At 52.7% G+C, this 13,801-nt stretch overlaps 1 protein-coding gene across 1 annotated transcript in view; it reads right to left on the bottom strand.

Annotated features, from left to right (window-relative positions):
* The window catches only part of MFSD4A (major facilitator superfamily domain containing 4A), a 25,578-nt gene continuing 11,777 nt past the window's right edge, over positions 1-13,801 (bottom strand). The window contains exons 4-10 of the mRNA XM_043485351.1: positions 11,488-11,650; positions 10,968-11,083; positions 9,801-9,974; positions 6,885-7,032; positions 5,083-5,153; positions 3,660-3,780; positions 1-2,530 (exon numbers count right to left, since the gene is read on the bottom strand). Coding sequence (XP_043341286.1) covers positions 2,475-2,530; positions 3,660-3,780; positions 5,083-5,153; positions 6,885-7,032; positions 9,801-9,974; positions 10,968-11,083; positions 11,488-11,650 — 849 coding nt within the window. The 3' untranslated portion in view covers positions 1-2,474. The remainder of the gene's footprint in view (positions 2,531-3,659; positions 3,781-5,082; positions 5,154-6,884; positions 7,033-9,800; positions 9,975-10,967; positions 11,084-11,487; positions 11,651-13,801) is intronic.

Raw genomic sequence — 13,801 nt, forward strand, 5'->3', positions numbered from 1 at the left:
TTAAATTTAAAATATTTTATTTTAGGAAAGATACTCTTTTAGATTGGTTTCAATCTTGTTTTTTATATTCACAAATTTAATCATGATCACCTTAGATATAAGCGTTGATTCTTCTTCTAAATCTGTATGAAAAGGATGTTTTCTTGGAAAAACACAAGGAAAATATAGCTGCTTTCTTCTTCCCCAGGTCAGTCACTCAGTATGGTTAGATTGCACATACATAAATTTGGCTATCATAAAATAAGTATTTATGGACATAGTTAAAACTATACCCCTGGGCCACCAGCTTTCAAAAGATTTTGAATCTGTTTGATTTACAGTAAATACATACCAAACATATGAACAGTTTCTCAGCTGCTAATGAGGGGGTTTTCAGAATAAAAATTGCTCACAGTTATTAAGCAAACTTCTATGTCAGGCATATAATAATTGCTTTACACAAATTTACTTAAGTCTTTCAGAATTCCTTTGAGGTAGGGTAATGTTCTTTTAGAAATATCACTTTACAGATACAAAAAGCAAGGCTGGAAGGGCCTCAGTCATCTGTGCAGGGCCACGCATCCAAAAAGTGAGGTCAGGACTGAACCAGGTTTCTCTCTAGCCAGGTCCTCATGACCATGTTAATGGCAGATGGAGCTGGCTTACATGACCATGCCGTGGCTCCAGGATAAGCCTTTTAGTGTGGGGCAGGTAAATGCTCCACCTGGACAGGTTACTGAGAGCCGTGACCCACTTATTCTGTACATTTATACGCATACATTTGTATTTACACAGAGGAAGTGCAGGTAAGCTAACACAGCCACTGTGATGGCCGTTTCACTGCTTCCAGAAGGCTGCGCACTCCTAGCTCCTCCAGGATGCTGAGTCTGCATTCTCTGTCTATGACCGCAGGACTTGATCTGGACAGGAGTTGGCACTCCTTGACTGAACTGCTTTCAGTATACTGCCCAGCTCAAATTGTTCATCATCCAGGTTTTGTTAAAGAACTCTGACGTGGTATAAATAGTTTTTTCCCCATGGAAGATGTGCAGTTTAAATTAGGTATTTTTTGAGAAATTCTTAGTGCTATTTCTGTACCTTTTCTAAGCTATTCAATGTCAGTAAGAAAAGCAGAAGCTCCATCCCATTCTCTCAGACAGCTTCTGGACCAATCAGCATTGGTGATTAGCAGTGGTATGCTGGTAAATGTTTATCAGATGATTCTCCAAGGAGACAATAAAGTCATGATTTTGTAGCTTTTGCCAATTTCTCACCATAAATAATCTCACCATGGCTGATCTCAAGCCACTAACCTGTTATCACTGAAAGTGAAATTGGAAAGGTATATATCAAAGCATACCTTTATATAGTATTTCTACCCTGCAGGTACAATAAATAAGCCTCAAGAGCATAAGTATAAAAAAATTAGGAAATTATGTCTTTTGAGTGAAAGTGTTAGTTGCTCAGTCATGTCTGACTCTTTGCAACCCCATGGATTGTAGCCTGCCAGGCTCTTCTGTCCATGGAATTCTCCAGGCAAGAATGCGGGAGTGGGTTGCCATTCTATTCTCCAGGGATCTTTCTGACCCAGGGGTTGAACTCGAGCCTCCTGCATTGCAGGCAGATCCTTTACCATCTGAGTGCATGCGTGCAAAGTCACTGCAGTTGTGTTCAACTCTGTGCGACCCTATGGTCGCACTGTAGCCTGCCAGGCTCCTCTGTCCATGAGATTCTCCAGGCAAGAATACTGGAGTGACTTGCCATTTCCTTCTCCATTACCATCTGAGTAGTTATAAATTGCATTAAAAACAAAGGCAATAAATTTCTCTAATTTTAAAAAATAGCTGTGTTTAACAACTAGCTCTCAAAACGAAAACTTAATTGGCTTTTATAAGCTGGTATGAGCTAGCCCAGCATACCGCTGAATTAGTGTCCCAAAGGTAGCAAGATTCAACTTTCCTTTCGATGTTTTAGACTATAGATGAACTACTGATATAGCAGGGGTTGGAGGGGTTTTGGATGATTGATAAGTAAAGCACAGTCCTTTGAGCATGCCAAGGAGTAACCTGGGGTTTGTTTTGATTAATTTAAAATCTGTCTATAGCAATGATCATTGCTCTTTATAATTTCAACTTGTTTTTTCAAACTTCAACCAAGAGTGATCTTCAAACTCAGGGTGTGGTTCATGCAGAAGGTGGCCAATGGATGAAGCATCTAGGTGTCTTCCTTTCCAGCTGGGTATCTTGACTCACTCTCACCAAAAGTCTGAGCCAGGGAAGAGGAGAGCAACTTGAACAGCCAGGTAAACATCTAATGATTTGCCCAGGGAGGTCCGGGTGCAGAACTCAATTTAATTTCTTTTACCCCACCCAGTATCCGTGACGATGAGAACCAAAGCATTGAGAGGTGCCTCCCTCCGCTGCCACCTTGGCTTCTTCAGCCCTTCGACCTGAGCTGCTGCTCAGGACGTCTTCGCCTGCCGCCCCCTCCTAGCTCTACCTCTGGTAGCTCTCCAGGCTCTCCATTCCAAGTGCTCTGTCTCCAGTGGGACCTACCAGAGAGAAGACAGGTAGCACGTTGCAGCAACTCTGATTAACTAGCCCTTATGTACTCCAAGACCTTACCCAGGCTTTTTGTTTCCCTGCTATTCACTGGCTCACATCAGGGAGCCGAATGGAAAATCAGACCTTCTAATTCTGGCAAACTAGTTGGTGGAGGCAGTTTGTTGAGACTAGTGTCTAGTGCTTGGGAAACATGTACTTCTTTTTGTCTTTTGTGAAAGGGAACTCGTTAAGTGTTACTCCTTGGATGTTCAGCAAATCTTCCTTGAACGGTGGCTTAACTGAAGGCGCCGTGCCTAAGGTTGGACGGACCACTCGGGTCCCCACCACCTCCGGCTCGACGCTGAGTGGGTGCTGACTGGGGGCCGTTTAAAGGGAGCGTGTGTCCACCTGCTGAGGGACCAGGCTGAGGCTGTCTGGCCCTTCAGTCTTTGTGACGGGTATTTTGCTTTCAATGATGAGGAGGAGGGTTTGACCGGGCACCTTCTCTTAAGAGCTGGCTATGTGCATAGCTGGTTCAGTTGCTGGGATTTGGAGAGCTCTGGGTGGAAAGGCAAGTGAGGTTTCAGGGTTGTGAAAATAGCTTTGGGACTTCCCCTGCCCGGGGGCTCCAGGAGCAAGACTATTCTTAGGGGGTGCCTCTGTCCTGAACAAGCTTTTCTTTGCCACTTGGCCTGAGGACTTCTTTTTGAGAAAGAGACTTGGACTGGAGTCAAACCCCAAACTGCAAAGAGATGACCAATTAGGCTGCTGGGCCAAGTTCCAGCCAAGGAGGCAGGCTCTGCCTCTCAGCACTCAGCACAGGCTGGAAAGCGATTCTTGGCCCATGGTCCCCTGGTCTGGTGGGATGCAGGAAGCCAGTTCACAGACTGTGCCCCGCTCCTGATGGAGAAACCATGAGTCAGCCTCTCCCGCTCCCTCCAGCCCTGAGAGCCCAGAATGGACAATCGCAGGGCAAAGCAGGAAGAGGGGGAAAGGAAGCTGTAGAAAAATAAACATTTCCTTGCATTTTACTTGGAACAGAACATCGTTTGTGGCGTGCTAAGATGCACGGCATCTCCCACATGCCCCCCCTGCCCTCTTTTCCTCCTCTTGTGTAGAAATAGATTCTTTCCTTACCTGATGAGAGTCCAGGGTGCATCCTGTGGAAAAACAGGAGCAAGATATAGAAGGTAAAAGCCAAGCCACCAAAGATCACGCCACAGACCAGGAAACTATAGCTGCCCTGAGCCTGGAATATCTGCCAAAGGGGAAAACACAGAGATACAGGCCATCAAAACCTCACATGAGGATGTATTGGAGGAAGTGGCCTTCTCGGGCCGTGGCAGGGTTTTCAGTCAAGTTCAGGCCCACCACACCTACAGACAGAAACACAGGTAGGAGGGACATCTTGGCCTTGTTTCAAGGTTATATTTCTGGAGGTAGCAGAAATCCTGCTGTGCGGCAGCAGTTGGACCTGCTGACCCCTGCAGTCCCTTTCAGCCCTGTGTCCTGGACCCTTTGAAAATCTCCATCTCTTCCTTAAAACTCCAATCATGTTAGGTGTTTCTGTATCCGCAGACCCTGAGCAGAACTCTGCAGAGAAGGTGTGTATATATATATATCTACATATATATATACACTTTTATTTTGGAAAATGTAAAACATATATATATACACTTTTATTTTGGAAAATGTAAAACATACGCCAGAGTGTTTTATGGAGTTCCCATGGACCCATCACTGACTTTAGCAATGAGCACGTTTCCTCTGTACCCCTCATGTCTTCCTGCACTAGATTCCACTGCAGTGAACCCCAGGCATCACATCATTTCAGTGCAGAGGGTGTCATAAGGGGGAGCTCTTCCTCTGGTCCAGCAGGGTGAAAGGAGAGGAGAATCGAGCAGTGGTTAGAGGGATTTCAGAGACTGAAAGACCTAACTCTGGGTGTCATTTCTGTTGGTTATTAGAAGTGTGACTGAAGCCAAGTTGCTTAATTTCTGAGTTTCAGTATCCTCTCTAAAAAGAAGCATCACAATATCTACATTATAGTCTACCATAAAAAGCAGATGGATTTCTTTTCCCCTGCTGAAAAACTGAAACGTGGGTATGTTTGAAGAGAACTGGGAGACTTGGCCCTTGATCAGGCAGGAGTCGGGCAGGAAAGCTGGGCCCTTTGTAGGGTGGCCAGAGGTGAGGAGAGGTGGGAATGGGGAGTTAGGGGGATGGAAAGGAACTCCATTCTTGGGCCTGCAGCCCAAGCCTGTCCCGGGCTCTGAGAGCTAAACATTCCCATGGGGCCCCTGGCCCTGCTCCCAGACACGGCTTGTGTTTGCTTTGGACCATGCCTCGTGGCCCTTCACATCTCCAGTCCCGCATTTGGAGGCTCAGCTTCCAGGGGTGGCTTAGAAGCGGAAACAGGTGACACAGACGGAGTGGGGCCCCGCTTGTCGTGCGGGAGGCCCGGGGAAGGGACAGCCGAGTTCAGGAGGGGCTGGCTGCATCTTCTCACTGCCTGGAGGGGCGCGCCCCTCATCCCCCCACCCCGAGTCTCCTTACATACCGAACCAACCAGCATCTGGAGGACCATCTCTCCAACGCCCGCCCCTGTCACCAGCACTGTGGTCGCACAGCCTGAACAAGAGAGAAGGATCAGGCTTAGTGATGGCAAGTTATGGAGACACACGTCCGCTGGCATAATCCAGGTGGACTCCTGAGATTTCTCAGACTTGAGCCCTTAACCTTGCTTGGGTCGGTCATTATATTATTTCCCTGTTCTGAAACCTTCAGTTGCTCATGATTATCTTCAGCGTTTATTCCAAGTTGCTTAGCCTGGCTTTCAGGGCCCTTCCCAATGTGAATACCAACTACTTTTCCAGGAAGATTCCCGCTCTCCTCTGCAGGCAGGCCTTGCTCCCCCGCACTCCCACTAACCAGCCACACTGGAATGTATGGACATTCCAATTTTGCACAGAGGAAAACTGAGGCTCAGAAGGGGGGAGGAAGATGAATTGCACAAGGTGACAAAGCCAGAAGGTGTGGAGGCAAGGCTGGCCTTCAGGTCTGCTGCTGACCTCAAAGCCACGTTCTTGCCTCTGTCCCTTGCTGGCTCACTTAGGGCGCATGTTGAGGAGAGGCACAGAACATGAGGACGAAGGTCTGGAGGTGGGACGAACAGGAGAGGCGTGGGGGGGGGGGGAGGGGGGGCGCTCGCCTTCCCAGTGGGGTCAGAGAGGTTCCCGAGGGTGTGACGGGGCGGGGCACAAGCTGAGAGCACGTTCCAGGCGAGGCTCCACCCTGTGCCAGAGGGTGGAGATAGGCAGGTGATTGAATGAGGCGGCCTGTGAGGGGAAGCAGGCAGGGCGGCTGCAGAAAGGGAAAGAGCCCTGGAGGAAGGCGCGAGGGCTGTGAGCATCTGCAGAGGGTGGCGGCCCAGGAAGTGGCCCTCACCCTGGCTACACGTTACCATCACCCGGCAGCTTGAGACTGTGATGAAGCCCAGGCTCTGTTACAAGGGCTCCGGGTGATTTGAATGTGGAACCGCATTGAGAATCTCTGATGGAGGCAAATCGGAAGGCCAGGAGACAAGCCAAGAGCTGCCAAGGCATGGATGGGAGAACATTAATGTTCAAAACATAATTATTTTTAATTAACTTGTTTTTCTGTAAAAGATCTTTGCTATGCACTCTCGGGAGGCTACAGAAAGGGAAGATTAGTTGAGAGAATCAGAGGTTTTCAAAGAAGCCATGTCACAATCCTGAATCGGTGTAGAGTCATTGTTCCAATCCTCTATGTTTCCAACAACATCCACAAGAAAACAAAGCAAGGTGGTACTTTTACTGATAAGTTATAAAACCCTTCCCTGAGCTATAATTTTTCCCATGCATATTTGCTTTTCCTTGAACTTGGAATTTCCAGCACATGCATGTTACACAAAATGCCAGCTGTGGGTTGGCTGGTTCAGTTGCTAAAGAATCTGCCTGCAATGCAGGAGACGTGGGTTCGATCCCTGAGTTGGGAAGATTGCCTGGAGTAGGACAGGGCAACCCACTCCAGCATTCTTGTCTGGTAAATCCCATGGACAGAGGAGCCTGGCAGGCCACAGTCAAGATTGCACAGAGTCGACTGAGCGACTAACTCACCACCACCACCGCCAACCACTACGGGGAAAAAGAAAATGGGAGAGAGGGGCTCACTGCTTGTCTGTGGTCTGAAATCCAGTATATGTTGAAAGAAGGGAGCCACACGGGGCGAACAACCCTGTTTGTGAGCCTTTTCCCACAGTCAGGCTGTGAGGAGGTGGGCGGGGACCTTCTGGCTGGGAGACCCCGGGAGAGGCTGGGCGCGGAGGAAGGCGGGGCTCACCTCGGTACTGCAGCGCGTCCTCGGTGTAGGCCAGCATGCTGGGGAAGGTGCTGCTGAGGGACAGGCCCAGGCTGGCCGTCCCCACGAACAGGAAGACCACGTTGTGGGAGAAAACAAGAAGCACCAGGAACGTCACCACCACGCCGACCTGTCACAGCAGAGACGCGGGCGCTGAGGAACTGGGGAGCAGCCGGGTGGCCGCTGAGAAAGGAAGGCCGGTCCGTCTCCAGACGTGAGAAACGCCTCCTGGCCCCGGGCGGGCTGTGTGACTAGGGCACGGCCCTGTGGAGTGCGCGGGAACTGCACTTTCCCCAACGGGCGGCTGCCAGGGAAGGAGAACGCGGAGGAGGGCAGGAGAGACCCGGGGAGAGGAGGGCGAGGAGCCCCGGCATCTCGCGGACGGCCTGCCGTACAAGCTTAAGGAGCGTTCACCTCCTGCTCCCCTCCGCTTACACCAGGCCTCCAAGAGTCACCTGAGAATCGCTACACTTGGCACGTTTGAAAAACGCCTAACTCAGGACTTCGCTGGTGGTCCAGCGGTTCAGAACCTGCGCTTCCATCGCCGGGGACGTGTGTTTGATCCCTGGACGGGGAACTAAGATCCCACATGTGGCGAGGTGTGGCAAAAAGAACAACAAACCCCACTCGCTCTCTTCTGTTAGCCTGGTTGACAGAAGACGCAGGATGCCAGGCAAGTTAGCAACTCCACAACCAACTCCGAAGACTGGCGCTCAGCCGGCTCCCCAGCTGCCTACCAGCCCCGCACCCTCGCCTTGCCTTCCAGCCAGGACAGAGACTCCCTCTCCCCATCTTCTTCCCTGGCCAACTGGAAGCGCCCCAAAGGCAGAGAGCGCCTCTTAGAGAACGCGGCAGCCCAGCCGCTCCCTGCAGGGCCCGGCACACAGAGTGTGTGCTCATCAACCCGTGAGTGACTGTTGAGATCCAGGAGAACATCAAGAGCAGAATGACCCTTAATTTAAAACGGAGCGAAAAATAATAATAATAAAAAAACTAAAACGGAGTGGAATTGGAAGAAACCGCGGTGAATTTGAGACTTGGCAGCTGCAGCCTGTTCAGGGTGGTCCAGCTATAGTCCCAGCAGCCTGCCCAAGAAAAGCACCTGAAGAGCTTAAAAACAACTCAGACACCCGGGTTCCACTCCACTCCTCCCCCGACTCCCCGGGGGCCGGGGCCCAGGAATCTGTATATTCCAAAAGCACCTCGGCAGGGGTCGGGGAGCTGATGTATTTGGAAATCACTTGCTGTAGGATAGTGTTTTTCCAAACTTCTTGATGACAGAACACTCCCCCCACCTCCAATCCCCACCCCCCAGTGTATGTTGAGGATATAGATTGCTAGCCCCTACCCCTGGACATTCAGATTCACCAAGTCTGAGTTGGACCCAGAAATCTGATTTTCTTCTTTAAACTCAGCACCCCGGGTGAGTTTATTGCCAGCGCCTGAGTCCCGTGGAGGCCTCCGACTTCCTGCTTTCTCCCAAACTCAGAGTCACACCCTCTGTCTTTAAGCAGCTGGCTTCGTGTGCTAGAGAACCGGGCCACCAGCAGCCTCTGTAGCCTCATCTTCTCGCGTCACCCCCGCTCCACAGAACAGGCCCTCTTCCTCCTGAGCATAGCGTGCTCCCCTCTCCCCAGGGCTCCCCATTCATGTCGCCTCTGACCTGGTGTCCTCACAGGCTCCCTCCCTTTCTCCTCTGCCTGCAGAAGCTCATACCACCCAACTCTTGTCAAACAAGCCTGTTCACCTCTGACGTGTGTGTAATCCTCACACCGCTACTTCCTTCTCACCCTCTCCCTTCCCTGCTCGAACTGCCCCCCCCCCCAGAAGCAATGAGTCCTGGGAATTCCCACCCTCAACCCCTTGAGTTTGGCTACTACACCACCCCCACCTCCCAGCTACATTGAACAAAAGTTCTTTCTTTTAAGTCATCAGTCAGCACAGGGCCGAATCCAAGGGCCTTTCTTGGGACTCATGATCTTTGGCCTCTATGGTGGTGGTGGTGGTTTAGTCGCTCAGTCGTGTCCGACTCTTGCGACCCCATGGACTGTAGCCTGCCAGGCTCCTCTGTCCCTGGGATTCTCCAGGCAAGAGCCTCTACATTATTTCCCAACCCTCTCTCCTCTAGAAACTCAAGAAAGTACATTCTGACAGTGGATTGGACTTCCTGGAGAGGTGGCGAGTTTCCATTCCCTGGGGGTATTTAGACAGACTTTTGGACCCCTTGGAAGCGGTATTATAGAGGTGATTTGAGCCCTGGTCAGAAGTTGGGCTAAACAACCTTACAGGAATCTGTAATCTGCACCTCTTTGTCACAGATGGTGGCAGGGATACACATCAGGACGAAAAGTCTTAACCACCTCTCAGGCCCAGACATCCTGCCTCCAGAGAGACTAGTTCCTTGAAGGTCATCCTACGTGCCAGTCTGGGAGAGCTGCAAGATGCAAGTTCCCAGGGCCCATTCCCGAGATGGTGCCTCTGAAGGCCAGGGGACCCCTGGTCTCTGCTGGCCACAGCGCTCTGACCCGCTGGGCACCAGGGTGAAAAGCGAGGATCGAGGTCAGCACTGCTTCCCTCCTCATCCCGCAGGCTGTCAGCAAGGAGCTGCTCCCGACATAGCACCAGTCACTTCCCATAGCCCCTTTCTTCCATGGGTACAAAGTCCAAGCCCCAGAGAGAGGAAAGGGCTTTTCCAAGACCATGCAAGTAGGCTGCATGCCTTGGGTTTCCACCCTGTCCACTCCAGCATCTCTTTCCTACCCTCTCTTCCTTGTACCCTGACATCCCCCACCCCCCAACCTGGGGCAGAGTCCAGTCTGAGAAGGTGTCCTGGGGCAGGGCTTTGGCACAGGGTGAACGGTTCTTCTGGGTCTCCAACAGTAAAAGGGCGCCGCTTACCACATTGATGAAAACCATGGTGGCTGGCTTCACTCTGGAGGAGACAGGAATGGAGATGAGCCGGCCCAGGGTGATGAAGCCCCAGAAGAGGCTGGGGAGGTAACCGGCCACCTTGTGTCCCACGGACAGCGGCTTCTCCACCGCATAGCTGTACACGAAGGCGGAGTACGCGCCCTGTGGGAGACGGGTCCTGCTGAGCACACCTGCAGTGTCCCTAGCCGGGCAGGCGTGGTCTGGGCTGGCGGGGACTGGCCTTGCTCCTAGAGGCCTGGAGCCGAGTCCACCTGGCAGGTGTAGGCCTGAACTGAGGCTGGAATCTGGGCACCACAGCCTGCAGGAGCCAGGAACTCAGGAAGGTGTGTCTGGGTCCCAGAGGAGCCCCACGGGGTCCAGGCAGGCAGGCAGGCTCTGCCCCCCTCAGCCAGAGCAGAGTTTCACTACATGCCCTATTCACAAGGATTCCACAGAAGGGTTTTTGCTAAAGGAAGGGTGCTACAGCTAAAAAAAGGTGTGTACAGGCATTTCATTTTACAGATGAAAGGGCGGAGGGAAGTGACTTGCCCAAGGTCACACTGAGCGTTGGAAGTCAACCAGTTCTGTCACGAGTACTTTCTACCAGGTCATCTAGGCCTTTAGGGCCTTTTCTTTGGAGAGTCCCTCATATGGCAACCAGTTAATCAATCAGCCACTGCAAACGGTCCTAATCTAATCCTTAAGAGATTTCTGGAAAAAGGCACTAAATAGAGTAACAGAGGTCACTGGTGGACTGAATAGCTAGCTGGGCCCAGATACTGCCTGTAGCTTGTTTACCACCCAGGCTTGGAATGTGCTCCAGGAAGCAGAAAGCCCTAGCGTCTATATAGCATGACCTCTACCTGGGGGAACAGGGCACTGTCCCTTTGAAAAAAATGTAACACTCCAGTGTCCCCTATCCACAGGGTTCATGAAAGTAAAAACTGAACAATACAAAAGACCATAGTTCCAAGAGGCTGTATTCAGTTCTAGAGAGGCTCTTTCCTGGGACTTATCCTGGGTTTAAACACTTGGACCAACTGTACTAGAGGTGTGGTCTCTCGGAAACCTTGATCCACCTCCTTTCTCTCTCCACTCCTGGACTTGAGGCTCAGGGGGTGCCCCATGAGGGGCGCCCTCCGAGGGCAGGCTCACCGTCAGCCCGTCGGTCATGAACAGGACCAGGGCGGCTGTGATGTGGATGGCGAAGAAGGAAGAAGGGACCCCTCTGAAGTTCTTCCTCTGGCAGCAGCTGAACAGGTCCTCATGCCCTGGACGGGACACAGGAAGGGGGGGACAGGTCTCAGTTCCCCCTCCTCCCTCGGCGCGCCCAGCCCTGGCAGAAAGGAGACCACTTCCTGCCTCCCACCTTCTCCACCTTCCGATGGCTCGTGAGGACAGCCCCCGTTCGTTTCGCAGGGCGGTTGGAAGCAGGGCTCAGGCCAGGCGGCATGCTTGAGGTCACACAGGCAGGGTGGAGGCGGGAGCTGCTCTCCTGTCCTCCTGGCCCGTTTGCTCCATCTCTTGCCCCCTCCCCGCACCCCGAGACCAGCAGGGCCAAGGGGTTTTTCCCAGCCATTACCACCTGTGATCCACATACTCCCTCTGGGCGGGAGGGCTTAGCAGGGGAGCCTTGGAATGGGGCCTTGAACCGAGGGTTCCTTAGAGCCCCCACCTGGGTGGAACTTGGGGGACAGCGAGGACACGTCTTCCTTCTCAGGAGGCTGTGTCTCCAGGGTGAGCTCGTCTGCGGACAGCAGCAGGGGCCTCCTCTGAGGGCAGCAGGCCAGCAGGCGCTCTTTGGACAGCAGATACAGCACAGCCAAGGGCACCGGGAGCTGGGGGCGGGCAGAGGGTCAGGAGAGCCCGCTCCCCGCCCGTCTGCCCGTTCCCAGCACGGCCTGCTGCACACGCCTCAGCCCAGATGTGTGGCAAAGGTCTGCACGGTCCTGGGAGACAACAGCTCTTTCCACAGGGCGCCCCCTGAGAGCCAGCCCCAGCTAAGGCAGCCAGGTACCTTGACCCCTGCAGGCTTATAATTGCTACCAGATTTCAACTGCAGTCATTTCCCTGCACAGACAGTTGCTTCTCACACTCAAAGCTTGGACTCACACGGGGCCTCTGCTGGCACAGGACATGCAAGAGCTAAACTCCTTCCCAACACCCTTGTCCTGAGCGGGGCTGGGAATGGCCCCTCACACTTGTTCACACTGGCAGAGCATGTCACGCTTTAGAAAGAAGTTTGGCTTTTGTTCATCACGGTTCTGTAAAACGTGCTGGGGGAAATCATTAAACCTACTTTCCAGGTGGGGCAACTGAGGCTCAGAGTTATCACTTAGTCTAAACCTGCTCCAGTGGGAAGGTCTGAGAGCACTGGCGCGGGCCACACAGCTGACTTGAGGCAGAGTTAGACCGGCGCCTGGGCATCCCGATCCTGACCAGTGCTGTCTCCATGTCGGGGCTGTTCTGGGTGACGTCATACCTCTCAAAAGCACAGGAGCTGCCCTCAAGGTAAACAGGTAGGGACTCCTTTAAATTGAGAAATGCATGCTACAGGCAACACACATGCAGAGCCCAGAGTCAGGTTGACTGACATTTGTGTTAAGTCGCTTAGGCTTTATGAACTCCCCAGAGCAATGAGAAATGTTTCCTGCTCCTGGAGTTGCCTCCACCGCCTCCCTCAGGTGCCTTGCCTGTGTCTAACCGCCCTTGCTACCAGGAAGTCCTTCGTTGAGTCTAACCTCTGCCTTTCCTGCTGCAACTGCATCCTGTTTCCTTTTGCTTTAGAAGGAGAAGCCCAGGGAGCTGTGGAAGTGTCCCAGGGGCCAATGGGCTCCTCGGGGCTCACAGGCAAGGCTGGCGCTGCCTGGCACCGCCCTGGGCAAGCCTCTACCTCACCTGGAGACAGGCTGGCTCACACAGGCATTTCCCCAAGTCACCTGAACGCCTCCCCTGTGCTGGCACCTCCCTGGGGGCACCTTGGGAGCCTCCTTCCACTTATTAATGTCAGTCAGGCACACCCCAGCAACATTAGAGCCATAAACCCTGCCTGATGGAGGAGACGGCCCCTGCCTCCGAAGCCCTGGGTCTGAGGCAGGAGGTGAGGCCCTCTCTCCGATCTGATGGGGGAAACAGGAAACCCACACGCAGAGGCCTGGGCAGCAGAATGCCTGGGTGAAGGCCAAGGGGAAACAGCTGTAAAAGAGGTGTGCTCACTCAGGTCGGGCTTCCCAGAGAGGTGGGTGGTGGGAAGGACCTCACCAGGGTTGGCTGATGTTGCCAGCGGGAACAGAGTGGACCTTTATTAGGAGCCCGTGCAAGAAGCAGAGGCTCCACCTTAAAAGTCAGAGGATGCCAGGTGGGCTGGCCTGAGTGTTTGCATTTGCCCACATGCACATGCACGCTTAGCCCATTCTCTTCTGGGGTGGACTGTTTATCTTCAGACACAAACCAATGGAAAAAGTCCGGAAATCCTGCAGCAAACAAAGTGCCTCCAGTCTGTGCCTCATGGAGCAAGAGAAAACAGACCTCAGGCTTAAGCTGGCGGGACGTTCCAGCTTCCTGGTCCCAGAGTCTCAGCCTTGACATTGTACTGACAGGGCGCTTTGCCTTCCGAGGTCCCCCTTGGAGGGCAAGGCCTGAAGCAGCATTGTTCCCCAAACAATGATGGGCATGGGAAGAAAAGGGAAGGAGCAGGGGGAGAGGAGTACACTTTTGAGGCCGTCCCGTGAGGACTCTGGTACAGGGGATGTTACAAAAGAGAAGGGAAATGAGCAGTTGATCACAGGGCAGCTGTGGGGGCTTGTGCCGGAAGTCAGGGTTCCAGCCTGGTCAAGTCTCTTACTGGCCCCTTTATCAGGCCCTGGAGCCAGTGACGGTCTGACTGTTTAGTGGGACTGAGTGTCCTCAGAGGTCTCTTTCAATGCTACCAGTATGGCATCGCTCTGGGGCCCAGCCTGCCTGCCTTGGGAGGGGTAACTAGACTAACA

This window comes from Cervus canadensis, chromosome 13 (assembly GCF_019320065.1).
Source record: "Cervus canadensis isolate Bull #8, Minnesota chromosome 13, ASM1932006v1, whole genome shotgun sequence".
Lineage (NCBI taxonomy): Eukaryota > Metazoa > Chordata > Mammalia > Artiodactyla > Cervidae > Cervus > Cervus canadensis.